The sequence below is a fragment of the Pantherophis guttatus genome, chromosome 7, assembly GCF_059756535.1.
Source record: "Pantherophis guttatus breed Tessera chromosome 7, ASM5975653v1, whole genome shotgun sequence".
Classification (NCBI taxonomy): Eukaryota; Metazoa; Chordata; class Lepidosauria; order Squamata; family Colubridae; genus Pantherophis; species Pantherophis guttatus.
In genome coordinates this window covers 58,265,652-58,291,095 of record NC_142069.1, presented here as the reverse complement: position 1 = coordinate 58,291,095, position 25,444 = coordinate 58,265,652, and the positions used below count along the sequence as shown (strand labels likewise).

General features: G+C 46.0%; 1 protein-coding gene across 12 annotated transcripts in view; it reads right to left on the bottom strand.

The window, feature by feature from the left end:
- Window positions 1-25,444, bottom strand: part of DOCK4 (dedicator of cytokinesis 4) — a 627,777-nt gene that overhangs the window by 226,008 nt on the left and 376,325 nt on the right. For all 12 annotated transcript variants that reach the window (XR_015728984.1, XM_087874154.1, XM_087874155.1 and 9 more), the window contains 3 exons: window positions 25,181-25,281; window positions 19,949-20,007; window positions 11,370-11,518 (listed from right to left, as the gene is read on the bottom strand). Coding sequence is in view for 11 of the 12 variants with exons in the window: in XM_087874154.1 (XP_087730280.1) it covers window positions 11,370-11,518; window positions 19,949-20,007; window positions 25,181-25,281 (309 nt within the window). In the remaining variant the exon portion in view is untranslated. The remainder of the gene's footprint in view (window positions 1-11,369; window positions 11,519-19,948; window positions 20,008-25,180; window positions 25,282-25,444) is intronic.

Genomic DNA, 25,444 nt, shown 5'->3' with positions numbered 1-25,444 from the left:
GGGAAGAATAGCAGCAATAAAAATGAATGTTTTACCCAGGTTTTTATTTTTGTTCCAAATGATACCAATACTCAAGAAAGATCTTGTGAATATGCATGCGCGAAGATGGCGGCGACTGGGTAGCTCCTGAGAGAGATGGGGTGGTTTTGGGCCATGCCGAGTGGTCTAGGGGTCGTTAGAGACATTTACGACCCTAGCCCCGGTGAGAAGAGCTCCTGCCCAGCCTGGGGAGGGTTTTTACGCCCTCCGGAGCATCGCGGCTGGAGCGGGAGCCGGCATTTGGAGAGGCGCATTTGGAGAGGCGCGTGGAAGCGCCATGTGAAGGAGAGGGCAGCAGTCGACCACGCCGAGGGGTTTAAGGGCCGGTAAAACATCTATGGCCCCAGCCCCCGGCGAGAAGAGCTCCTGCCCAGCCTGGGGAGGGCTTTTACGCCCCCCGGAACATCGCGGTTGGTGCGGGCGGCTGGCGTTTGAGAGGCGCGTGGAAGTGCCATGCGAGGGAGAATGGTGGCGAGGATGGCAGCAGTCGGGGAGTTTAGTTTGTTTGAAACTGCTCCTCCTGATATTCGGGCTGCTCCCCCTGACATTCGGGTTGTGGAGGCCTCTCCCTCTCCCATGTGAAGGAGAAGGAGTGACGGAGACGATAGAGCCAGGAGGTGGGTGGCTGGGACATTGGATGATGGCCCCCCTCCCCCCCACCACTGGAGGCGGCGGATCCGAGGCAGTAGCAGTGGATGACCGTAGCTGAGATATGACAGCATGATGGTGGCCAAGATTAACTACATGGCGGAGGAGGTGATGTTGTTATCCTCCTCTGGGGATATTGCTCTCCCCCTCCCACCTGCCCCCCCTGCAGGACTACTTCCAGAATAATCACGCGGGACCTCCCCCTTATTCTTCATTTCACCTACGCCTTAGCCGGATAGAGAGTCTATGGGAGAGCTGAGGGATCCATTTCTACTCCAGCGAAGGAGCTGTAGTAACACCCCTGGTATGACTATCTCCAGTGAGACCAGCCAGCGTGAGAGGGTGGCTTGATCATTGCCCCGTTGGAGTGGAAAGGACATTGGACCTTCTTCCTGTCATGAGAGGACAGTGGAGTCCAGCTCTATGAAATTCTATGAAATTCTATGAAATCCATCTGTACCCTGAAGGGTCTCTCTGGACTATGAACCCTGGACTGGCCCTCTTTTTCACCTTGGACTCAGACGTACAATGACGTACAAGAAAGCTGACCTGCTAGCATTGCGAGACTCCCCCCTCTCACAAGTTTGGCCCTCCACTTTATCGAGGGCCCACCTCGATGACGGGCTTTGGAACCCCGAGAGGTGGCATGCAAAAACTAGAGGGTTGAGGGGTTTTATATCAAAAAATTTTGTAAATTTTTTAAGGGGTTCTAGGGAGGGGGAGGGTTTAATTGGAATGCGGGTCATGGGTATGGGGGATAGCCCACAAAGGGGAGGGGTGGGCCTGGCAAGGAAGCACGGCGTGGGAGGTGGGGATCTTGGGGTCGAGGGGGGAGTCATAGTTTGTCCAGATAGTGTTCTGAATATCATTACAGCGAGTGGGAGGGGTAGGTATGGCGGCAGCAGGGGGCCATATCAAGTCAAGGGAGCATGTACCCTCTGTTTACAAGCAGTGACATGCTCCAGCCCCCAAGGCTCCACCCGTTCCCCAGGTTGCACAGACCCTCAGGACCCAACCCTTCGGCTGATGCTGTGCAATGCCAGGTCCGTAGTAAATAAAGCCCCCCTCATTTGTGATCTTATTTGTGAGGGGGGAGCGGACCTGGCGGGTATTACGGAGACCTGGTTGGGCCAGGAGGGAGGGTCCCCCTCATCGAGATGTGCCCACCAGGTTTCCTCACATTCCATCGGTCGAGGTTACAGGGCAGGGGCGGGGCAGTAGCAGTTATTATTAAAGAAGGTCTGAGACCGAGGGAGGCCACTGTTCCTCAGACGGCCGGCTGTGAGTCCCTCCTCGTGAAGTGGGGTCATGGGGTTCAGATGGGTTTGCTGATCACGTACCTGGCTCCCTGCCACGTGGCAACAGCCCTGCCCGAGCTACTCAACGTCATCGCCGCGGTGGCGGTTGATACCCCCAGGCTTATGGTCATGGGGGATTTCAACCTGCCGTCCGTGGGTGAGACGTCTGAGGTGACTCGGGAGTTCATGGCTTCCATGACAGCCATGGACCTGACCCAGTTAATTCATGGCCCTACCCACACGGGGGGAAACACGCTGGATCTGGTTTTTGTCTCTGGACGGTGGCTGAGTGATCTTGAGGTAGGGGATATAGTTACTGAGCCCTTGTCATGGTCAGATCACTCTCTCCTTCATCTCGACCTTCAAACCGCTGCACCCCGCCGCAGGGAGGTGGAGCCGGTAAGATTGTTCTGCCCCAGGCGCCTGATGGAACCTGATAGGTTCCAGATGGAGCTTGGGCCATTTCCCGAGGCTCTGGCACACGCCTCAACTGGAGACGTAGTGGCCGCCTGGGATAGGGCGGCCGCTGGAGCTCTGGATCGGGTCGTGCCTTTGCGGCCTCTGACCTGGTGCCGATCTCATTTGGCTCCTTGGTTCACTGAGGAGCTGAGGGAGTTGAAGCGCCGGAAAAGATGCCTAGAGAGTAGTTGGAGGGCCAGTCTTTCTGAATCGGACCGGACACGGGTAAGATCCCATATTAGGAATTACCTAGTGGCGATAAAAGCAGCGAAATATAGTTATTTTGCTGCTCTTATTGCGTCATCAGATAACTGCCTGGCCACCCTGTTTAGGGTGACCCGCTCCCTGCTCCACCAGGAAGCGTGGGAGGACCCCTTGGAGGGTAGAGCCAAGGATTTTGTTCAGTATCTGTATGACAAAATCACTCAGATTCGGGAAGATTTGGACTCTGACTGGGTAGTCTCAGGGGGAGGGACTGGGGCAGGTCTTGAGAATGTTATCTGGGATGAGTTTGATCCTGTGACCCCTGAGGACGTGGACAGGATTCTGGGCAGACTGAACGCGACCACTTGTTTATTGGACCCGTGTCCTTCCTGGTTAGTACTGGCTTCCCGGGAGGTGACGCGAGGCTGGCTCCAGGGGATTATAAATGCTTCATTGGGTGAGGGTGACTTCCCCGCTGCCTTGAAAGAGGCGGTGGTAAGGCCTCTCCTCAAGAAGCCTTCCCTGGACCCGGCAATGTTGTTTAATTATCGTCCGGTCTCCAACCTTCCCCAGCACCTGGATGAGACGATGTATCTGGATCCGTTCCAGTCGGGTTTCAGACCCGGGTACAGCACGGAAACGGCATTGGTCGCGTTGGTTGATGATCTCTGGAGGGCTCGGGACAGGGGGTGCTCCTCTGTCCTGGTCCTGTTAGACCTCTCAGCGGCTTTTGATACCATCGACCATGGTATCATGCTGCACCGGTTGGAACAGTTAGGTGTGGGAGGCACTGTACTACGGTGGTTCTCCTCCTTTCTCTCCGGCCGGTTGCAGTCTGTGTTGGCAGGGGGGCAGAGATCGACCCTGAGGCCCCTCATATGTGGGGTGCCACAAGGGTCGGTCCTCTCGCCCCTTTTGTTCAACATTTATGTACAGCTGCTGGGTGAGATCATCCGTGGTTTTGGGGTGAAGTACCACCAGTACGCTGATGACACCCAGCTGTACATCTCCACCCCGGACCACCCCAACGATGCCCTTGAAGTGATGTCTCGGTGTCTGAAGGCCGTGCGGATCTGGATGGGGAGAAACAGGCTCAGGCTCAACCCATCCAAGACCGAGTGGCTGTGGTTTCCGACGTCCCGATATAGTCAGTTGACGCCATCGCTGACTATTGGGGGCGAATTGCTGGCCCCCACGGAGAGGGTTCGCAACTTGGGCGTCCTCCTGGACTCACGGCTGTCTTTAGAAGAGCACTTGACGGCCGTGACCGGGAGGCTCTTTCATCAGGTCCACCTGATTCACCAGTTGCGTCCCTTTCTGGATCGGGACTCCCTACACACAGTCACTCATGCCCTCGTTACCTCCCGCCTGGACTATTGTAACACTCTCTACATGGGGCTCCCCTTGAGGAGCACCCAGAGGCTCCAACTGGCGCAGAGTGCGGCCGCGCCGGTGGTTATGGGAACAACATGGCTCTCCCGTGTGACACCTCTCCTGTGCAAGCTGCACTGGCTCCTGGTGGTCTTCCGGGTGCGCTTCAAGGTTTTGGTTACCACCTTTAGAGCGCTCCATGGCTTAGGACCTGGCTACTTACAGGACTGCCTACTACCACAAACAGCCTCCCACCGACCGGTACGCTCTCATAGAGAGGGGCTCCTCCAGGTGCCGTCAGCCAAACAATGTCGACTGGCAGCTCCTAGGGGGAGAGCCTTCTCTGTGGGGGCACCTACTATCTGGAACGAGCTCCCCCCGGAGATACGGAGGATCCCGGATCTGCGCACTTTCCACCATGCTTTGAAGACACTCCTATTCCAGCAGGCCGGCCTGGCCTAATTTTTTTCCCCTTCTTTTAAATCTTTAAACTCAAATTTTAATTCGTTTTAAATTATTGGGAGTTTTAAATTGTCTCGGGCAAAAATTATTTAATTGGGTTTTAATCATGTTTTAACTTTTGTATTTATGTGTTTTATTTCGTGCCTGTTCACCGCCCTGAGTCCTTCAGGAGAAGGGCGGTATACAAATTTAATAAAATGAAATAAAATGAAAAAATGAAATGTAAATTTGAGGGAATGGCAGAAGGGTATTAATAACTTTGTTTGGGCAGGGAGATGACCGAGAATAAAGTTAAAAATAATGCAAGATATACGTGAAAGAGGAGGTCTTAAAATGCCTAATTTAAGATTATACTATGAAGCAGCTGTCCTATCAATAATCAGTGACTGGATTAATTCAACAGAAGAAAGAATATTGAATATTGAAGGATATGATTTGTTATATGGTTGGCATGCTTATTTATTATATGATAAGAAGGAGGATAAGACCTTTAAAAGCCATATACTAAGGAATGCCTTGTTACGAGTTTGGAAAAAGTATCAATATAAATTAAATTATAAGACACCTATATGGGCAATACCCAGACATGCGATAGAGAATATAAGTGTAGAACAAAAGCAAGAGGTGATTACCTATAAAGAGCTTCTTAAAATGGAAGGGGGTATATTGCAGTTAAAGTCCTTAAATGTGTTGTGGCTCCGTTACCTGAGCCTGTGTCATCGGCAGGAGAGGACTAATACATTTTAATACAAAACGTATTAAAAGAAGAAAGGATAATCCAAACTTGGTTTCAGTATGGACAGCTGCAAGCTAGATGGAAAGAAGATCAGAGAATCGGTATCATGTGGAACGAGGAAAATTTGGTAAAACAAATTAGAGATCAAAGCCAAATGCATATTTTATTTTATTTTTTATTTTATTTCGAATTTATATACCGCACCTTCTCCCGAGGGACTCAGGGCGGTGTACAACCAGATAAAAACATACAATACAAACATTAAAAACAATTAAAAGGAAATATATTAATTTGGCCCCAATTTAAGATAACAAACCAATTAAAAATTTTAAAATTATATTTAAAAATATGTTAAGCCAGCCCGGCTTGCTGAAAAAAGAAAGTTTTAAGGGCATGGCGGAAGGCACCGAGGTCTTGGATTCTCCTTATCTCTGGGGGCAGCTGATTCCAGAGGGTAGGTGCCCCCACAGAGAAGGCCCTCCCCCTGGGGGTTACCAGCCTACATTGTTTGGCTGATGGCACCCCGAGGAGGCTCTCTCTGTGGGAGCGCACAGTTCAGTGGGAGGTCATGGTAGCAGCAGGCGGTCTCGAAGATAACTAGGTCCTATGCCATAGAGAGCTTTAAAGGTGGTAACCAACACCTTGAAGCGCACCCGGAAGACCACTGGGAGCCAGTGCAGTTCACGCAGGAGTGGTGTTATGTGGGAGCGCCAGGCGGCTCCCGTGATTACCCGTGCGGCCGCATTCTGGACCAGTTGGAGCTTCCGGGTGCTCCTCAAGGGGAACCCTATGTAGAGAGCGTTGCAGCAGTAGATGAGGGCATGAGTGACTGTGCTCAGGGAATCCCGATCAAGAAAGGGCCACAACTGGCGGATCAAGCGAACCTGACAGAAGGTCCCCCTGGCCACGGCCGTCAGATGTTCCTCCAAGGACAGCTGCATATCCAGGAGGACTCCCAGATTGCGCGCCCTCTCTGCGGGGGCCAAAGACTCGCCCCCGATAGTCAGTGATGGAGTCAACTGACTCTATCGGGATGCCGGGAACCACAGCCACTCAGTCTTGGAAGGGTTGAGCTTGAGCCTATTCCTCCCCATCCAGATCCGCACAGCCTCCAGGCACTGGAACATCACTTCAAGGGCATCGTTGGGGTGGCCTGGGGTGGAGATGTACAGCTGGGTGTCATCAGCGTAATGATGGTACTTCACCCCAAAGCCATGGATGATCTCACCCAGCGGCTTCACATAAATGTTGAACAAAAGGGGCGAGAGGACCGACCCCTGAGGCACTCCACAAATGAGAGGCCTTGAGGTCGACCTCTGCCCCCCTGCCAACACGAACTGCGACCGGTCTGAGAGAAAGGAGGAGAACCACCGTAACACAATGCCCCCATCCCCAACTCTTCCAACCAGTGCAGCATGATACCATGGTTGATGGTATCAAAAGCCGCTGAGAGGTCTAACAGGGCCAGAACAGAGGAACAGCCTCTGTCCCCAGCCCTCCAGAGATCATCTACCAGCGCGACCAATGCCATTTCCATGCTGTGCCCAGACCTGAAACCCGACTGGAATGGATCTAGATAAGATGTTTCCTCCAGGAATTGTGGAAACTGTCGCGCGACCACACTCTCAACAACCTTCACCACAAAGCGAAGGTTGGAGACAGCACGATAGTTGGCTAATACTGCCGGGTCCAGGGAAGGCTTCTTGAGGAGAGGCCTCACCATTGCCTCTTTCAAGGCAGCAGGGAAGTGACCCTCACTCAATGAAGTGTTGATAATTCCCTGGAGCCAGCCTCATGTAACCTCCCGGGAAGCCAGTACTAACCAGGAGGGACACGGGTCCAGTAAACATGTGGCCGCACTAAGTCTCCCCAAAATCCTGTCCACATCATCAGGAGTCACAGAGTCAAACTCTTCCCAGATAATATTCTCAAGACTATTCCTCGTCACCCTGCCCGAATCTACCCAGTCAGAGTCCAAATCCCCCCGGATCTGAGCGATTTTGTCATACAGGTATTGTCCGAAATCCTCAGTCCTGCCTTCCAGGGGGTCCTCCTGCACTCCAGGATGGAGCAGGGAGCGGGTCACCCTAAACAGGGTGGCCAGATGATTCTCTGATGATGCAATAAGAGCGGAAAAATAGTTACACTTTGCCACTTTTATCGCCACTAGGTAGGTCTTAATATGCAACCTTACCAGTGTTCGGTCAGATTCAGCGAGACTGGCGTTCCAACCACTCTCCAAGCATCTTTTCCGGCGCCTCAGTTCCTCGGTAAACCAAGGAGCCACGAGGGATTGGCACCGGGTCAGAGGCCACAAAGGCACGATCCAAGGCCCCACCAGCCGCCGGATCCCAGGCAGCCACCAGGTCCTCAGCCGAGTCATGTGCCAGATCCTCAGGAAGTGGCCCAAGCTCCATCTGGAACCTATCAGGATCCATCAGGCGCCTGGGGCGGACCCATCTTGTTGGCTCCACCTCCCTGCGGCGGGGTGTAGCGCTTCAAAGGTCCAGGCGAAGGAGTGAGTGATCTGACCATGACAAGGGTTCCATGTCTATATCCCCTATAACAAGACCACTCAACCACTGGCAGAGACAAAAATCAAGTCCAGAGTGTGACACCCCCTGTGGGTGGGGCCATGAACTAACTGGGTCAGGTCCATGGCCATCATGGAAGCCATGAACTTCCGAGCCATCTCAGATGTTTCACCAATGGATGGCAAGTTGAAATCACCCATGACCATAAGCCTGGGTGTATCAACTGGCCACTGCCAATATGAAAAGATTATATAATATATTGATAGAAATAGATTCAGAAATAGAATTAATTAAGGATTGTATGATAAGCGCTCCATAGCTTAGGGCCAGGGTACTTACGGGACCACCTTCTGCCACCAATAGCCTCCCACCGGCCGGTTCGCTCCCACAGAGAGGGCCTCCTCAGGGTGCCATTGGCCAGACAATGCCGGCTGGCGACCCCCAGGAGGAGACCCTTCTCTGTGGTGGCACCTACCCTATGGAACAATCTACCCCCAGAGATACGAGTGATCTCCGACCTCCTGACTTTTCGTCGGGCCCTAAAAACTTATTTTTTTCAGTTAGCCGGTCTGTCTTGATTTTAGGGTTAGTTTTAAAATTTTAATATTGATTTTAAATTGACAAGTTTTAAATTACAGGCCAAATTTATAAATTATTTTAACTCTATTTTTTAACTGTAATGTTATGTATAGATGTTTTTATTTTGGCTGTTCACCGCCCTGAGTCCGAAAGGAGAAGGGCGGTATAGAAATTTGAATAATAAATAAATAAATAATAAATAAAATGGGCACAAAATATTCAGGAACCAATAATGTTGGAAACTTGGGAAAAAATACGGGTTAGAAATGTGAAATTTACGCAAGTGCAAAATTTAAGAGAAAATTTTTATAAAATGTTTTACAGATGGCATTTAGACCCTAAAAAGCTAGCCTGTATGAATCCGAATTTGCAATCTAAGTGTTGGAGATGTGATTGTGATGATGCCACTTATTATCATATACGGTGGACTTGTAAAAAAGTTAAAGCATTTTGGATAAAAATATGGTGGATTATCCAAAATATTCTTAAAAAGAAGATAAGGTTTACTCCACAGTTGTTTTTGTTGGGTATAATTACAGATTGTACGGTTATAGAGACTAAATTGATTTTGAATTTAATAACTGCAGCTAGACTTTTGGTGGCGCAATATTGGAAGAAGGAAGATTTGCCTACTATTGAAGAATGGACATTAAAAGTAGCAAATTTAGCAGAAATGGCAAAAATTTCAGCATATTTGAAAGACTATTCACAAGAAAGATATATATCGGAATGGAGAAGATGGATTGATTATATTCAAAACAAATATCGGACTAAAAAGTATCAAATAGCTTATGAATGAATAGAAAAATTAAGAGTATTCATATTTAGTTAAGTAAAAGGGGAGTTAAAGTGTGAAGTGGGGGATAGGAGTCCATAGCTAGCTAGCTTAGCTTAGTATATGATTGTTAATTGTTATACCCTGTATTTTGTTCTGGGAAGTTCGGGGGTGGGGTCGGGGGGGAGGGTAAGGAAGGAAGGGGGGGATGGGGAAATATTTGTAAAAAATTTTGTAAAACTCTTTAATAATAAAAAAAAAGATGAATGCTTTTTTTGTTTAAGATAATACCAATACTTGCAACTGATATTCCATTTAAACAATGGCAGAGGGATATCTCAAAGTTTATATGGCAAGGGAAAAAAACCAAGAATTAGATACAGATTTTTGCAAGATGCTAAAGAAAGAGGGGGTCTGGATCTACCAGATTTGAAATTGTATTTTGATGCCTGCTGTTTGGTCTGGTTAAAAGAATGGGTGAACCTTCAGAATTAAAAGATACTGGACTTAGAAGGCCATGAATTAAGATTTGGTTGGCACGGTTATCTATGGTATGATAAAGTTAAAGTAAATGTTGATTTCAGCAATCATTTTGTCAGATGTGCTATTTGAGAGTTTGGAATAAATATAAAACATGGTTTTCCATGAAGGTGCCTCTTTGGGTTTCCCCACAGGAAGCTTTGTTTAGAAAGGAAATGGTGACAAGGCTAAACTGGTAGACTTATGGTAAAATAATATCTTTTAACTTAGGGGACCCTACCCTCAAATCTAAGGAGGAGCTAGAATCAGAAGGTCATGTTTGTCATTGTTTTACACATTTACAATGGAAAGAAAGATTTAAATTAGATAAAAAGAATCATGAGTTTAACTTTGTTAAAAATGAATTAGAAACTCTACTGTGTGGTAGTGATGAACATATTATTGTTAAAGTTTATAAAGTGTTATTGAATTTAAATCTGGAAAATGAACAAGTAAAACATTGTATAATTCAGTGGGCAAGGAATTTTGGATATAATGCTTGAACAGTGGGAGAATATGTGGAATAAAGGTTTAAAGTTTACATTAAACTATAATTTAAAAGAAAATTTCTATAACATGATGTATCATTGGTATTTAACTACAGATAAATTGTCAAGAATGTATAAAGGCACTTCAAATGAATGTTGGAAATGTAAATGAAAAGAAGGGATTTTTCATCATTTATGGTGGACGTGTGATAAAGCAAAGAAATATCAGAGTAGGATTCATATCTTAATACAGAAAATTCTTAAAGTGAATATAGGAAGAAAACCAGAAACTTTTCTTTGGGGTTTAACGAAATAAGACTTGGGAAAAAAATTCGGAACTCTGATGTTATATATGTTGACGGCAGCAAGACTACTTTACGAACAGAAATGGAAGGTTACCTCGATCCCCACAATGGATGAATGGCTGCAAAAAGTGATGGAGTTAGCAGAAATGGCTAAATTGACTGTTTTAATTAAATTAAAGAAAAAAACCACAAATACCTTTATTTCTACTTGGAAACCTCTTCTGGACTTTGTGCTTGAGGTGGAAAAAAATGAAACTTTGATTTTGGGTTTTACCGATTAGATTTGTTGCTATAGAAATGGCTAATTTATTATATTATTATTAAAAAGTAAAAAGTTGAGAGTAGATATTAATGCCTTATTTTACTGCACCAAAGGAGTTGGAAGCCAATGCCTTTTTTTTCTTTTTCCCTTGCTTTCCCCCACTATCCACTTCCCTTTTTCCTTCCCTAATTTCCCTAATATTTCTTCTGTATTCTCTTTGTATATCATATTATAGATTAATAAAAAACTATATTAAAACAAACAAATAAACAAAACAACTATAGCCAAAAAGTCATAAAATTGGATAGGTCACATGATGATCCTTTTAATGACTGGCACAACATTACAGTTGTAATTTCAGGCTTGGTTACATTCTTAACTCAAAGACTACTTGTAAAGTGAACTGAGGCCAGGGCAAACATTTATAAAATCCACAAACAACTAGGCCATTTTGTAAATCCATAAATCTAGTGCTGGTAGTAAATAACTTTATCTGTTTGTCAAATTCACACACTTTTTTTCCTTTTTACCATTTGTAAAACTAGCATATACTAACTCAGGAGAATAATTGATTAGATTATAATTTTAATTGAAACAAGTAAACAAGCATAACATAATGATATAATGTTGTCTAAGAATGATTAACTTGAAAAATTAATTTATCTTCCCCTAAAGAATTGACAAAAATACCTGTTTAAAGTTGCCACTACGTCTTTGCTCCCAGTCCATCATATCATGAAAAATAGGAATGACAACATTCCGCAGATCAGGCTGAGGTATCAATGTCACTTCTAAGAAAGGGCTGATCAGTGCTGGGATGAAGTAGATTTTGTGTTCTCCTAAAAGGTAAGAGGATACATTGAGTGGAACTATTCTCAAGAACAAAATACTAGAGGAAAGAACTCTAGTTTTATGAAGATTTATGTTTGGAATTGGACTAAGAATGTACAGCCTGTTTTGCTCAGTAGTTTTTCCAATACAGTTTTTTTCGATAAATACAAATAAAGCAAACAAACAAATAAATAGAAAAGATGCACATTAGCTCAATTTACATAATTACAATAGAAAATGAAAAGTAAAGATTATTCTGTCCATATAATTTCTAGTACTTTTTGAAATTTCAACTGAACATATTGCATTAATGTGAAATCTAACTACAGTAGTGACCAAAATTGCGGAAACCTTTTGGGAAAGGTGCATTTTTGAGGTTTGATGGCTATAATAACACCACAAATTCTATATAAATGGAAAGATAATTTAATCAAGAATGTAATGCAAAAACGTTTGTTCAATTATCTGTATTCTATGAAAAGTTATAGCCAAATAACCAGAAAAAGGAAGGACAACTTGCTTAGGTTGATATCAGATAGCTTTCCTTCATCTGAGTGTAGCCAATGAGCATGAGTGTTTAAAAAGCCAATCAAGTGTCATCTTGTTTTGGCAATGAGCCAATCAGATCACAGTAGGATTCAGTTATTGATGTCATGTATTGAAGCTAAGAGGAGGACATTTTCAGTGAGTTATGTGATCGCTATCTAGTTGGTTGGGATTTTTTGTGTTCTTTCATTTAGTGAGCTTGTAAAACGTAATAAAATTAAATTAATGGTGCAAAGAGTTGACTGGTCACCCAGAGAGCGGTATAAAATAGTATTATTAAGTGAACAAGGCTACAGTTATAAAGCAATTAGAAGAAAAATTGGTGGAAACTTAACCAAAGGTGGCATTTCTAAATTTTTGAAGAGGTATAAGGAGACTCAGTCACTACAAGACTAGGAAAGGCAAGAAAAGGTGCACAACAGCAAGTGATGATATAAAAATTAAAAGACTGTGCCTACATGACAGAAGAAAATCATCTGGGTGTATACAAGATGAAATGGCGCAATGCAATGTGAAGTTAAGTGCAAAGACTGTTCGGCACAGACTGCAGGAATTTGGCCTAAAATCTAGAATTCCACGAAAAAAGGCACTTTTATCTCTCAAACAAAGATTGAAAAGCATTACATTCTTGATTAAATTATCTTTCCATTGATATATAATGTTATGGTACTTCTCAAAAAAAAAAAGTGGTGTTATTAGCCATCAAACCTTAAAAATACACTTTCCCCAAAGGGTTTCCACAATTTTGGCCATTACTGTACCTAACACCATCCCTTCCCCAGAATGCATTTCTGTTCTCTTTGGGGAGCATAGGAAGTTGGGAGATGGAATCTGGGAGACATCCTGCTCAATAATGCTTAGGGGCTGTGTTACGAGGATTGATGGATCAGGCCCAATGAAGAGACTTGAGTCATCGGATTAAATATATCTCTTTTATTTACAGGTTCTGCACATCATCACTAGTTACATCAGGATCTGGACAACATGGAGGAGTGTGCCCACCTTTTATACCTGTGGGCGGGGATTCAGGTAAGGAGGGGTCTATGGGAGGAGCTGACCAGTTGGATGTCTGGGTTAACCCCTGCACTACTGAGCTATAGCTGATCCTTGGCACGGGCAGGGCATTTATACCTGACAAATCCCCCTCTAAATGCCTGACCTGTGTCTGTGATCCTGACTGACTGTGTGGTGCCTTGAGGCGAATGTTGAGCTTGGAAACTAAGTGTGAGTGTTGTTTGCCTTGTAGAGGTTTTGTGAGTATGTCTGCGGTCTGTTCTTCTGTATCGCAGTGTATGGCCTTTATGAAACCGATTCTGGAGAGCTGTCTCACGTGTTTATACTTTATGTCTATGTGCCTTGACCTTTGCCCTACAGCGTCGGACATGGATATTTCTATGGCGGCCTTGTTTTCCTCGTAGATATTTATTGGGTAAGCTGGTTCTCTCCACACGCTGGCGAGTAGGTCGTCGAACCAGATGAGATTGTTGGCGGCTTTGGAGAGGCATATGTACTCGGCTTCAGTGGTCGAGGTTGCCACCAAGATTTGTTTACCTGTGTACCAATGCACCGGACTGTTATTTAAGTAGAATATGTACCCAGACGTGCTTTTCCGGCCTTTGGCATCTCCGGCCCAGTCAGTATCAGTGTAGCAGGAGAGGATGGGTTCGTCGGATTTTTCAGGCTCTAGGGTTAAGCATGCATTGGCACTTTGTTTCAGGTATCTTAGCACCCTTTTCACCGCGTCCCAGTGGTATGTGGTGGGTTTGCTCACGTGCCTGGACAGTAAATTAACAGATAGAGCAATGTCCGGTCTTGTCCAGTTAGCGATATACAGGAGGGAGTCTATGACTGACCTGTACAGCGTGTTGTCTCCAAATTCGGGTGATTCATCATGCATGTTTTTTAGGAAGTCCGTCTGCATGGGTGAATCGCACCCCTTGGCGTCTGCCATGTTGCATTTATGGAGTAACTCTTCTATTTTCTCTTTCTGTGACAGTTGGAAACCTTTTGGTGTTTGGTTGACTTGTACCCCCAGGTACCGGTTTATCCTTCCAAGGTATTTTAGGGTGAAATGCTCGCTCAGTCTGCTGGCGAAGGTGTTGCGGTTCCCTTCGTGCTTGCTGATATATAGTATGTCATCCACGTAAACTAGGATGTATTCTGGCGAGTCCCCCTCTTTCCTGGTGAAGAAGCAGTTGTCAGCTATGGTCACCGTGAATCCCATAGACTTTAGGGCCTCTACCAGGCATTCGTACCAGTGTTTGCCTGATTGCTTTAACCCGTACAGGTTCTTGTGAAGTAACCAGGTGTCCCCTCTGTTGGTTTCTTTGCTGTGGGGCGCTCTGATGTATATTTCTTTGTCTAGTTTGGCGTGCAAGTAGGCGGTTTGCACGTCAAACTGGTGTACCTCCAGCCCTAGCAGGGATGAGATGACCAAGGCGCTTTTGACGCTCTCTGTTCTTACGGTGGGCGAATAGGTGTCTGTGTAGTCCTCCGGAAACCTTTGAGCAAACCCCTGGGCAACTAATCTTGCTTTGTATAGGCTTTGGCCACCCTCTAAGTTCTTGATCTTGAAGATCCATCGGGTGCCTATTGTGTTCTTGCCCTCTGGGACTTTGGTGTGGGTGTAGACCTCTAGCTTCCTCAGACTGTCCAGTTCTTTGGCCATGGCTAATTCCCACTTTGTCCTCTCCCCCTGGGGTAGTCTCAGTACCTATTCGTAGGAGTTTGGCGTAACGTGATTCGTGTGCACGTGCATCACGTAATCATTTAGCCTTCTTGGCAGTTGGTTCCTGGTTGACCTGACCGGTCTGACTACTGTCTGCTCAGTGTCATGCAGGTATCTGGCCTCTCTTTGTGTCAGTGAGTCGACACTTATCTTGGGATGATTCTCTTTCCATCCCTCAACCTTGATGCCTTGGAGGTTGGGCTTGGGCCTGCTCCCTTCCTGTCTATCCACTGTCTCGCTTTTGTTTTGAGCTTGCTCGATTGGACTATCCTCTCGCTTGGTGGGTACCTCGTTTAAGTGTATTCTGGACCAGTTGGCTTGCTCATGGAATGCCGCTGTTCTAGATACCACAAATCTATTATTGCTGTCCACAAACCTGAAGCCCTTGGTTCCCGGCTCGTATCCCATAAACCTCAGTCTTCTGGATACCTTATCCCCTTTCTTGCGCAACTGCTTGGGTATGTGTACATCAGCAGTTACGCCGAATACATGTAAGTGTGCTATCTGAGGCTTCTTGCCATACATGAGCTCGTATGGTGTTTTGTCTATCACACTGGACCATGTTCTGTTAAGTGTGTAGTTGGAGTAGACCAGGGCTTCAGACCAGAAGTGTTGGCCAAGGCCCGCGTCCTCTAAGGCGCACCTGACCATTGTTTGGAGCGTGGAGTTCCGTCGTTCTACGACCCCGTTCTGAAAGGCGGAGAACGGGGACGACGTAAAATGAATCACGCCTTTGGACCTGAGCCAATGGGAGAAGTCCTTAGATAGAAACTCAGATCCTCTGTCGGTCATGATTTGTTTGATTCGGGTGTTGTTTTGGGTTTCTACTCTTTTGTAAAACTCCTTGAATTTTTGGAAGGCCTCATCCTTTTTTCTTAAGGTATAGACGAAGCCATATCGACTACAGTCATCCACTATAGTGAGGAAGTACCTTTTCTTATAATTTACGGATGGCCTTAGGGGCCCTACCAGGTCCATGTGGACTAAGTCGAATATTTGTTTGGCGGCACGTAACAACTTCTTGGGTCTGGGTTTTACCTTTAATTTAGAACATTTGCACACCGAGCACTCGAGGTAGTTTTGACAGTTTTTTATTTTGATACCCTCGGTACAATTGGCCATTTTCTGGACCACGGGAAAACTGGTGTGCCCTAGCTTCCGGTGTAGCAGGTGAGCGCAGTCGTCATGTATGGGTTTGCCTATTGAGGGACCCCTTTGGGTGTGTCTCTTGTGTTGTGTTTCTTGCGTCGTGTTACTATCGCTATCTATTTCTCTCCCGTCTACCTGTTCCCCCTCAGTCCTGCCCTGGTCAGTGTCCTCTGTGTTCTCTGAACTGGTGTATACGCTGTGGGTGTCATTTTCATAGAAAGTTATATAAGGTAACCCTTGGTTGACGGTTACTCTCCCTATATCTTCCCCTTCCTTGCTAACTTTGACATTACCTTTTGTAAAAGTCACCTCAACCCCTGATTCCTTGCTAAGCTTTACTGCGGCTAGGATGTTATGGGGTATCTCCGGGACTAGCAGTACCCCCTCTAATTTCCCTACGCATGGCAATGTAACTGTCCCCTTGCCCGTCACTCTAACCTGGTTTTGGTCCGCAACTTTGATTGAAAAGTCCTCCCTCTTGAATGATGAGAGTAGTTTCTGATTGTAGGTGGTGTGGTTGGAGGCTCCCGAGTCTAGGAGCCATGAGCTGGTGCCTTTGTCTTGATGTGTGGTGTGTGTGTGCTCCCCTATCCCGTATAAGGATCCTGTCCTGCTGTCGCGCGAGCTATCTCTGTTCCCTCTCCTGTCCCTGGGATTGGGTGAGTCCCTGCGCTTATACCTTTCTTCAGATGTGTGCCTTTCCGTTTGTCTGTACCTATGCTCTGGCCTGCCCCTCTCCCTATAGTTCTTGGGGCAGTCCCTTTTGATGTGTCCCCTCGACCCACAGATGTAGCACTCTGGCGTGTTGTGCTGTTTCTCTTGGAAGGCTACTCTCTTCTCACTCTTATGTTCTCTGGGAGGGCCAGGGCGGCTCCTTCTCAGATTATCTTCCGCGATTAGCTTGTTGGATAGCTTCTCCACGGATAGCATTCCTAGACTAACGGTGTCTAAGTGTGTTAAGAAGTTATTCCATGAGTGATCTAAAGAGTTAATTATCACGCTTTTCATGATCTGGTCGGAAATAACTTCTCCCCTAAGGTGTAGCTCTGCTCTGGTACCGCTTAAGGACACTAGGTGCTCACTCATGGGGGTCCCTGGCTTAAGTCTGGCGGAAAAGAAGTCTTTGGAAATTTGTGTGGTGGTGGACACACTCTCACTGTAGAATAACCCAAACATTTTCCCTATAATTTCTGATACTGTGAGGTTATGGCCAATACAGTGGTAAATTGTGGGGGATATGCTGGCAATTAAAAGATAGAATGCCCTATGGTGCATGCAATCCAGCTCTAAAGTCCATGGCCTCTCTGGGGGGTCATTAATAAAATGAGACATGTTTTCTTTTAGGAACACCACCTGGAGCTGCTGTGACCACTCTAGGATATTGCCCCCATCCATTCTCAACTTAGGAAAGTCTATTGGTAAGTTCCCAGCACTATTTGTAAAATTACTTACTGCTGGCTGCTGTCCATGGTTCCTTATGTGCCTATAGCAGCAGTAAGGCATGGGAACGCTTGCCGGTAGTTTAAAAGTCCCGCTTTGTAATTTTTTTCTTTTTTCTTCTTCTAGGCGAAAGAGCGCATGCGCGAAGTCCATTTCAGCTCCGCCGTCGCCGTGGAAGGACCTGTTCATCGCGGCTCCGGAGTAGAGGCCTCTATCGGTCGGGTAGGCCTCGGCTTCAGTCTTGGGGGTCCAGGTGTGCTCCAGAAGACGTCATCCAGCAGCTGCTTCTCCGGAATGAAGATCCTGGCGGCGCTGAAGCTCCGGTGATGGCTGTAAGTAGCTGCCCCAGTCCATGCGGTCTGGTGTGTGCGGCCTGGGCGATCGGAGGCGCGGTGTCCCTGGGGTGCGTAGGTGGGCTGGCGAGCTGACACGGGCGTCGGTGGCTCTCGGGTGGGTGCTTCGTTGCCCCTCTCCTCGCCTTCCCTTCTGTTTTGGCCTCTCCGGTTTCTCTTTTGTAATTTTGAGGCCTGGGCCGAAGGCGGCGGCAAGGGTCTTCATGGCCCTATCTACTTGCCGCTCGCTGGGGGTGTACCAGGGGTCGGAGTCGGATTCTGTCCCCTCTCCCCGGTCACTTTCATCATGTCTCATGTTCCGGCATTTTTCGTGCGCCGGCCATTTTGAATTCTGGCTGCCGATTGGTTGGGGGGTCGGCCATCTTGTCCGACCACGTGGACAAAGATGGCCGCCGTTTCAAATCTTGAGCGGGGCTTCGGGGCTCGGTGGCCGTTGGGGGTGCCCTTTTGGGCGATCCACTCACCGAGTCCAGCTCCTCGAGTTCGGAGTTGGAGTCTTCTTCGCTCCTTGCCACCTCACGGTCGATTATGAAGCTCCGCAGGTCGGCAAGGAGGTTCTTGTCGCCGGCTCGCTCTTTCAACAGCTGCAGGACGTCGAGTCGCAGCTTTTCTTCTTCTTGGTCGTTGTGGTGAGTCCTTTTCTCTTTCTGGATCTCCCCCTTTCCTTCCATCGCGGTGGTTTTGGGGGCGGTCAGGGTTCCTACCTTCCCTGGCGAGTCCGATGGGTTGCCTTCCCGTTGCTTCGGAGGTGTCGCCATTCCGCAGGTAGTTATGCGTCCTTGTCTTGTGGTTTGGTGTCACTGGGCCTTACAAACCATCCTCTGCTACCATATTGTTACGAGGATTGATGGATCAGGCCCAATGAAGAGACTTGAGTCATCTGATTAAATATATCTCTTTTATTTACAGGTTCTGCACATCATCACTAGTTACATCAGGATCTGGACAACATGGAGGAGTGTGCCCACCTTTTATACCTGTGGGTGGGGATTCAGGTAAGGAGGGGTCTATGGGAGGAGCTGACCAGTTGGATGTCTGGGTTAACCCCTGCACTACTGAGCTATAGCTGATCCTTGGCACGGGCAGGGCATTTATACCTGACAGGCTGTGGGACAAACAGAGAAGTAGGACAAAACTGCTGGAACATTTTTGGAAGAGCTACAATGTATTTCTAAAATCAGGCTTTTGGGGAGCATACACAGTATTAGTCAGCAAGAGCAATTTGACTTATTGGCACTAACATAAATAAAATATATTTTACAGTTTCAGTAATATTAATCTAATATTGAGCAAATATCACCAATCAAATAATTCCTTCTTTCATATAGATCAAAAACTATGTAAATAACACCAATTTATATTTCCTGAAATACATAGAAGTTTCTTCATTCATAGTACACCTATACCATCACAACCTGGTATCTATACATACATAAGACAATACCAGTCTACCTTCATTCAGATCTATTACACTTGATTCTTTCTTTTAGTTTTACAAACAGGCAAAATATCTATTTTTCTTTCTTTCATTTCATTCATTAATGCATATATACTCCTCATATATTGTACATGCCACGGTTGCCATACATGATAATCTACCTTCCATTACAAGGTTTTCATGTAATACTTGTAATAACAAGTGTAAAAAATATATTATTAAAGTATGTTATTAAAGAAAGAACAAGCTTGGTTACCAGCCTTTATTATGCAATATGCCACATTCCCACGTAAGCACACAATACCAATCAGTTTTGGCACATTTTGGCCACTATGCCTTAAGAATCACTAAAGCCTAGTTGTAGGAGAGAGACTGCCTGAGCCAGGGGAAGGATTCAAAGGAGGAATTAGTTTAGAGTCTTTAAATGGGCACAAGTGGGTGAAGTCCAACCTTCTTTGAATGCTGTTGAACTTTATCTAGTTTTACCTAGGTGCAAAACCTCAGACTGAGGAAATTCTTGTATATAGGCTTGAGCAATAAAATGGCTAATCAAACTCTTCACTATTTACACCTGACCATTATATGTCAAACTACTGAAATTATTGCATGTATTTCTAATTCAAAGGCTGCCTTGCCCACATCCCATGAACTAGGTGACATGCAGGAGTACTGACCATTTCTGCATAGAGAATGAACATTTTTGCATAAAACATTTCCTAAACACACATACTGAAAGTCAAACATTTATACAAATTTAAAACCTAAGCCATATAATTAATCTTACCTAAATTTTGCCACATGCTGAAGATTTCACATCCCATTGTCACCCGCATATCACCATATCTGTTACATTTTAAAAAAATCAGGTCAGATAATTAATATTCACTTTCTCATGAAACTTACTTTTTGTATGTCTGCAGCAAGTAAGAAATTTGTTATTATAGAAGGGAAAAAAACCAAGAGTTTTCACAAAATACTTATTAAAACAGGAAATGAAAAGCAGCTAGAAAATCACAACACATCACAGAAAGAATACTTCTGAACTATTCAAACACTGTGCCTGCATCCAATAACGGACAAGCATTTGTGGAAGACAACTGCAGATATTATTACAGACGGTTTGATGCTGCTCATGTTCTTACTGCTGAAGAATCAAAGTGGTTGTCAGTCTCTATGTTGTTTGCTTGCTATCAGCTGCCATAGTAATACCCATTACTATGATATTTGGGATACAGGTATTTGGGAGGGGGAAGTGAGCTGGTGGAGATGTCTCATGAAAGGGGGGAATTTTCTCATCATCTTCGGCACAGCTGAATGGAGTTGGTGATAGTCTGTCAAGGTCAACCGTTCTGGCATACCAGAGGGATGGGACCATCTGAAGATGCACCTCACATGTTGCCTTGGGGGGCTAGGGATTGGACATTCAGCCAGGGTCCTTGGGGGTAAGGATTTGGGAATAGTTTCAATAGGTAATTTTCGTGCCTACTGCCTCAGATCTTGTTTTCAGATCCCTATAAGTGATACTGTCATTCAGTTGGGAGAAGTGGTGGGGGGGCTTGGATTTGATTTATTAGCATTGCCTGTGTCAACAGGTATTTTACAACCTATATCCTGGCACCAAAGCATCCTGAGATCCTCTTAACTTTGGGGAATGTTTATGACAGCCATGTGGATTGTTTCACTTTAAAGGATAATGGAGGATAGCAATGGGACTATATACTTATCCGGTTCTCAGGGCAGCTGGTAAAGAAAACATCTTCACATTTGTATATTGGCTAAAATCTACATTCTGGCTAAAGGGAGGAGTCTCTACTGCTTTAATCCTACTTGTCTTGCCTAAGCGTATTCAGACGTTGCTTTGAATCCATTGCTGTCACTTCTGCTTAATAAAAGGTTCCTTTTGAAATACTATGTTTCAAGAGTTTTTACTTTCTTAAATTGGAAGGAGAGGCAGTCCTTACACTTGATTTCCTTTTGTTGCATTCAGTTCATGCTCAGTAAAAGTACCTTTCTCTACAAACATGGAGTTGGGGTTTTTCGTTCTTGAGTTTTGAACAGAGGCACTTTTGACATTAAGCAAGATCTGCTTTAACAGCCATCCTGGAGAAAACTCTACCGTGGGGGCTGAGCAAAGAATGTCTAACCAAGCCAGTGGCCAGGAGGACATGGCAGCTACTGCATCCACTCCCCCCCAGTTTTGCTGCAGCTGGGAAACATTGGAGTGGATGTCTGAATTACAGCTTGAAGAAAAGCTGGTTAGAGCCAAATAGTCGCTGGGCGTGGAGGATGGAGGATGGAGGCTCCAGAAGAGATCCTTCCTGGGGTGACAGCTACCAGACACTGGCATGGTAGCTGTCTGGAGGAAGAGGATAAAGAAGACCTCCTGCTGACCCAGGCTCTGCATAAGCTTTTGAAAGTCGGAAAACATGTGAAAGGTATGCATTGCCTGCATGGGGGGGGGGGCTGAACACCCAGGGGGGGAAGCAGAAGCAGAAGCCTCTGCATGCCCAGAAGAGATGCCTAGAGCATGGCCAGAGCTAGCGCAAGCTGCTGGAACTCAAGTGGCAGCTGCAGCCCAGCCCCCCCCCCCCCGGTGGGCGGGTAGTCCCCCAGAGGCATCGAATTCCAAAGGTTCCTCAGCTAGCAGTAAAATATGGAGGAGATCTCAAGGCTTTGGGATTCTTCCTAACCCACATGTGGAACCATATGCAAGAATATGGAGGGGATTTCACATTAGAAGCAGCTCACATAGCATCGAAGTCTGACAGTGTGTCACCATGGCCCTGGAGGGGATAGCAGCTGATTGGATGGTGGTTCTCCATAACAAGGATTCCCCCCCACTGAGGAATTACAACCAGTTTATGACAGCCCTCCAAGTGTGCTTCGAGGACCTATTAGCTGAGCGAAAGGCTAGAATCAGGATGAAGTCTATAAATCAGGGGCGGACATCGGTGGCAAAATACACCCAGGAGTTTCGCGAGCTGGTACACCACATGAGGGGGTGGTCCCAGGAGGCCCTGATGGAATTTATAAGGATGGCCTCAATGAAGATGTCTACAAAGACTGCTGCTCTTGAGCCCCCCCCCCAAGACCTGCAATGCTGATATGTGTTGGCAGCCGACGTGGAAATTGACCTGGCAAGAAATCGCTACCATGGGGGCCGTGCCTGGAACAAGCCTTCCTCCTCTTCCCAGAAAGAGGCTTCCAGAGTTGTCAGAGGGGGTTCAGCTCCTAAGCCTAAATCCAAAGTGTGGTTCAGATGTGGGAAGGGGACACTGGGCTGTGGATTGTTTCTCCAAGCCGACTCCTGCTGGAGGGAAGAGAGCCTACAAGTCACCAGCAAAGAACCATGAAACAGCCCTAAAGGGGGTGGAAGTCATTTAGGTCACTCCCCCAGGCCTGGGGGAGTTGGGAGCTCCGACCACTGCAGGGGACATCAAAACCAAAACTGACACCAACAATGACTCCCTGGTAAGTCAGCATGGGGCCCCATGACCATCCTGGTAGAACTAAGGATATAATCATCTGGTGCCCAGGGGAAGATGCTAGCCCTCTTAGACTCTGGGTGTACTAGGTGTGTCATCAGCCCAAAGGTGGTGGAAAAAATGAGTCTGAGACTAAAGAGAATGAAAGTGTCCATTGCGTTTTGCCAGTTGGATGGGTCAGTAGCTGGGGGAGCAGCTCACTTTGTGACAGAACTGATTGAAATATGGATGGGGGACCACCGAGAGGTCTTGAGTTTTATCATGGCCCCAGGCATGGAACGACCCCTCTTGCTTGGACTGCCCTGGCTCCGAAAATGGAATCTGCAGGTGAATTGGAGGAAAGGCATCCGCTCCACCCACCAGGGGAAGGAAGGGGGAAAACCCTTCTGCTTGGCCAAAGCCGTGAAGGAGTTGGCAGTGGCAGTGAGCGAATGCATTGCTGGGGAGGAGAAAATCCCTAAGGAATATTGGGACCTCATGGAGGCTTTTAGCGAGAGGGTGTCAGGTGTGCTCCCACCTCACCGGCCCACGGACTGCACCATAGAAATCCTCCCAGGGGTGAAGCTCCCAAAACCAAAGATCTACTCCATGACCCCTCTTGAACTAGAGGACCTGCGGACCTTTATTGATAAAAACTTAAAATGCGGCTTCATCCAACCAGTTAGGCCACAAGTGGCTGCCCCGATATTGTTCCGGGAGAAAAAAAGATGGCTCTCTTCGCTTTTGTGTTGACTATAAAAATCTGAATGCCATTTGCATCACAAACATTTACCCACTGGCCCTTATGAAGGACATGTTAGCTCACCTGAGCAAGGGGAAGATTTTCACTAAGCTGGACTTGAGAAAGGCTTACTACAGAGTTCGAATTAAGGAAGGGTACAAATGGAAAACTGCCTTCAATTGCCCCCTGGGTTGTTTCCAGTTTAGGGTGCTCCCCTTTGGACTGCAAGGGGCCCCGGTGGTGTTCATGCAATTGATTAATGAGGTACTACATGGGGGTCCTGGTCTACCTAGATGACATTCTTATTTACACTGAGACCACGGACGAACATGTGAAAATAGTGCAGTCAGTACTGAAAAAACTCAGGGTGGCTGAGCTATATGCTAAATTGTCGAAGTGTGAGTTCCATCAGAGTAAAATTGACTATTTGGGTTACCACATATCAAATGAGGGGATAGAAATGAATCCAGAGAAAGTCCGAGCATTCCTGGAGTGGGCGCATCCAGGGACCCGCAAGCAGCTGCATAGCTTTTTGGGTTTTGCTTTCTTTTATTGACAATTCATCCCCTCATTTGCAAAAAATGCATTACCAATTACCAATCTCCTAAAAACAAAGGGGGAGGCTAAGCCAAAGCCTAGCCGGCCACTAGACCACACTAGCCTGGTGTGCCAGGCGGCTTTTGAGAAACTGAAATGACTGTTTGCAGCCGAGCCTGTCCTCAAACACCCTGACATGGAGGCCCCTTTCGTAATCCAAGCCAACGCCAGCAATGTGGCCGTGCAGGTGGTGCTACTTCAAGTGAATGCTGATGGAACTTTACAACCTTGCATCTACACTTCCCGGAACCTGATTGAGACTGAAAGGAGATGGGCAATCTGGGAGAAGGAGGCTTTTGCAGTCCGCTGGCACTCCTGTAAGTGGTATCAGTAATAAATAACTTTTGTCTATAACCTTAGGAATCATCAATGCAAGCAAAGCAAAGATTTAATTACATACATCGTCATTTCTAATAAGTTGCCAGATCCCTATCGTGATACTGCCATTCCTGTGCATTTATTAGCTTATTGTCCTCTTCCTGTTTCCTATACATCCTGTATTCCCTTAGTTTATACAGTAACGTTTACCCTGGAACCTATGTGCCTTATGCTTGATTTACCTTTGAGGAATGTAATAAGGGGGGAGGGCCATCTGTTTTGTCTCAGTTCTGCAGGCTCCTGCAAGAAGCACCTCAGAATTGCTTCTTATCTCTTTCTCAGGCCTGCCATTCTCTCAACATCTTCGCATTTGTGGATGGCTCATTCAACATCGGAGTGAGGGGAGGGGTTTCTAACTGCTTTAGCCTAACTGAATTGCCTGGGGAGGGGAATTTAGATCCTGCTCTCCTTTGTCTTGCAATCACTTGCTTTCAATAAAAGTTTCCTTTTGAAATGCTTTCTTGAACGGGGAGGAGAGACTGGACCTTATACAAGCGCACGCTTCTTAGGGTTTGAATATATATTTTCCTGCAAGTTATTTCCATTAATTTCAGTGAGCTTTAATCATTGAATCAAAGTACTGTAAACCAGATATTCAAATTCAGTTTAGTCAATGTTGTCAGGTACATCCCACTAAAACATACTTAAGAAATCAAATGTACTTCAAATAATTCTGCCTTGAAAAACAAAATTCTGTCTCTCAGTAATAATCAACAGCAAATCTCACATAGTTTTGACAATTTTCAATCCTAATAATATTTTGTACAGAAAAAAATAAATGCCACAGACACTGATTTTCTCTATTTTTTTAAAAAAGCCCAAAAATTATACTTACTTTTCTAGTACTTTTTTTTTCTTAGAAGGTGTGAACATTTCTAACTGTAGACAGAACTGATTTATAAATATGACAGCAAGGTAAAAATAAGAATCCCAAATCTGCAAATAGACAATAATTTGATCATTGCATTTCTTTTAAAGATACTATTAGTGTAGTTCAGGGGTGTAAAACTCAAGGCCCGCGGGCCGGATTCAGCCTGCAAAGTGGTTGAATCTGGCCTGCTGGGACATTGTGGAAAATGCAAGGGACCGGCCCACATTG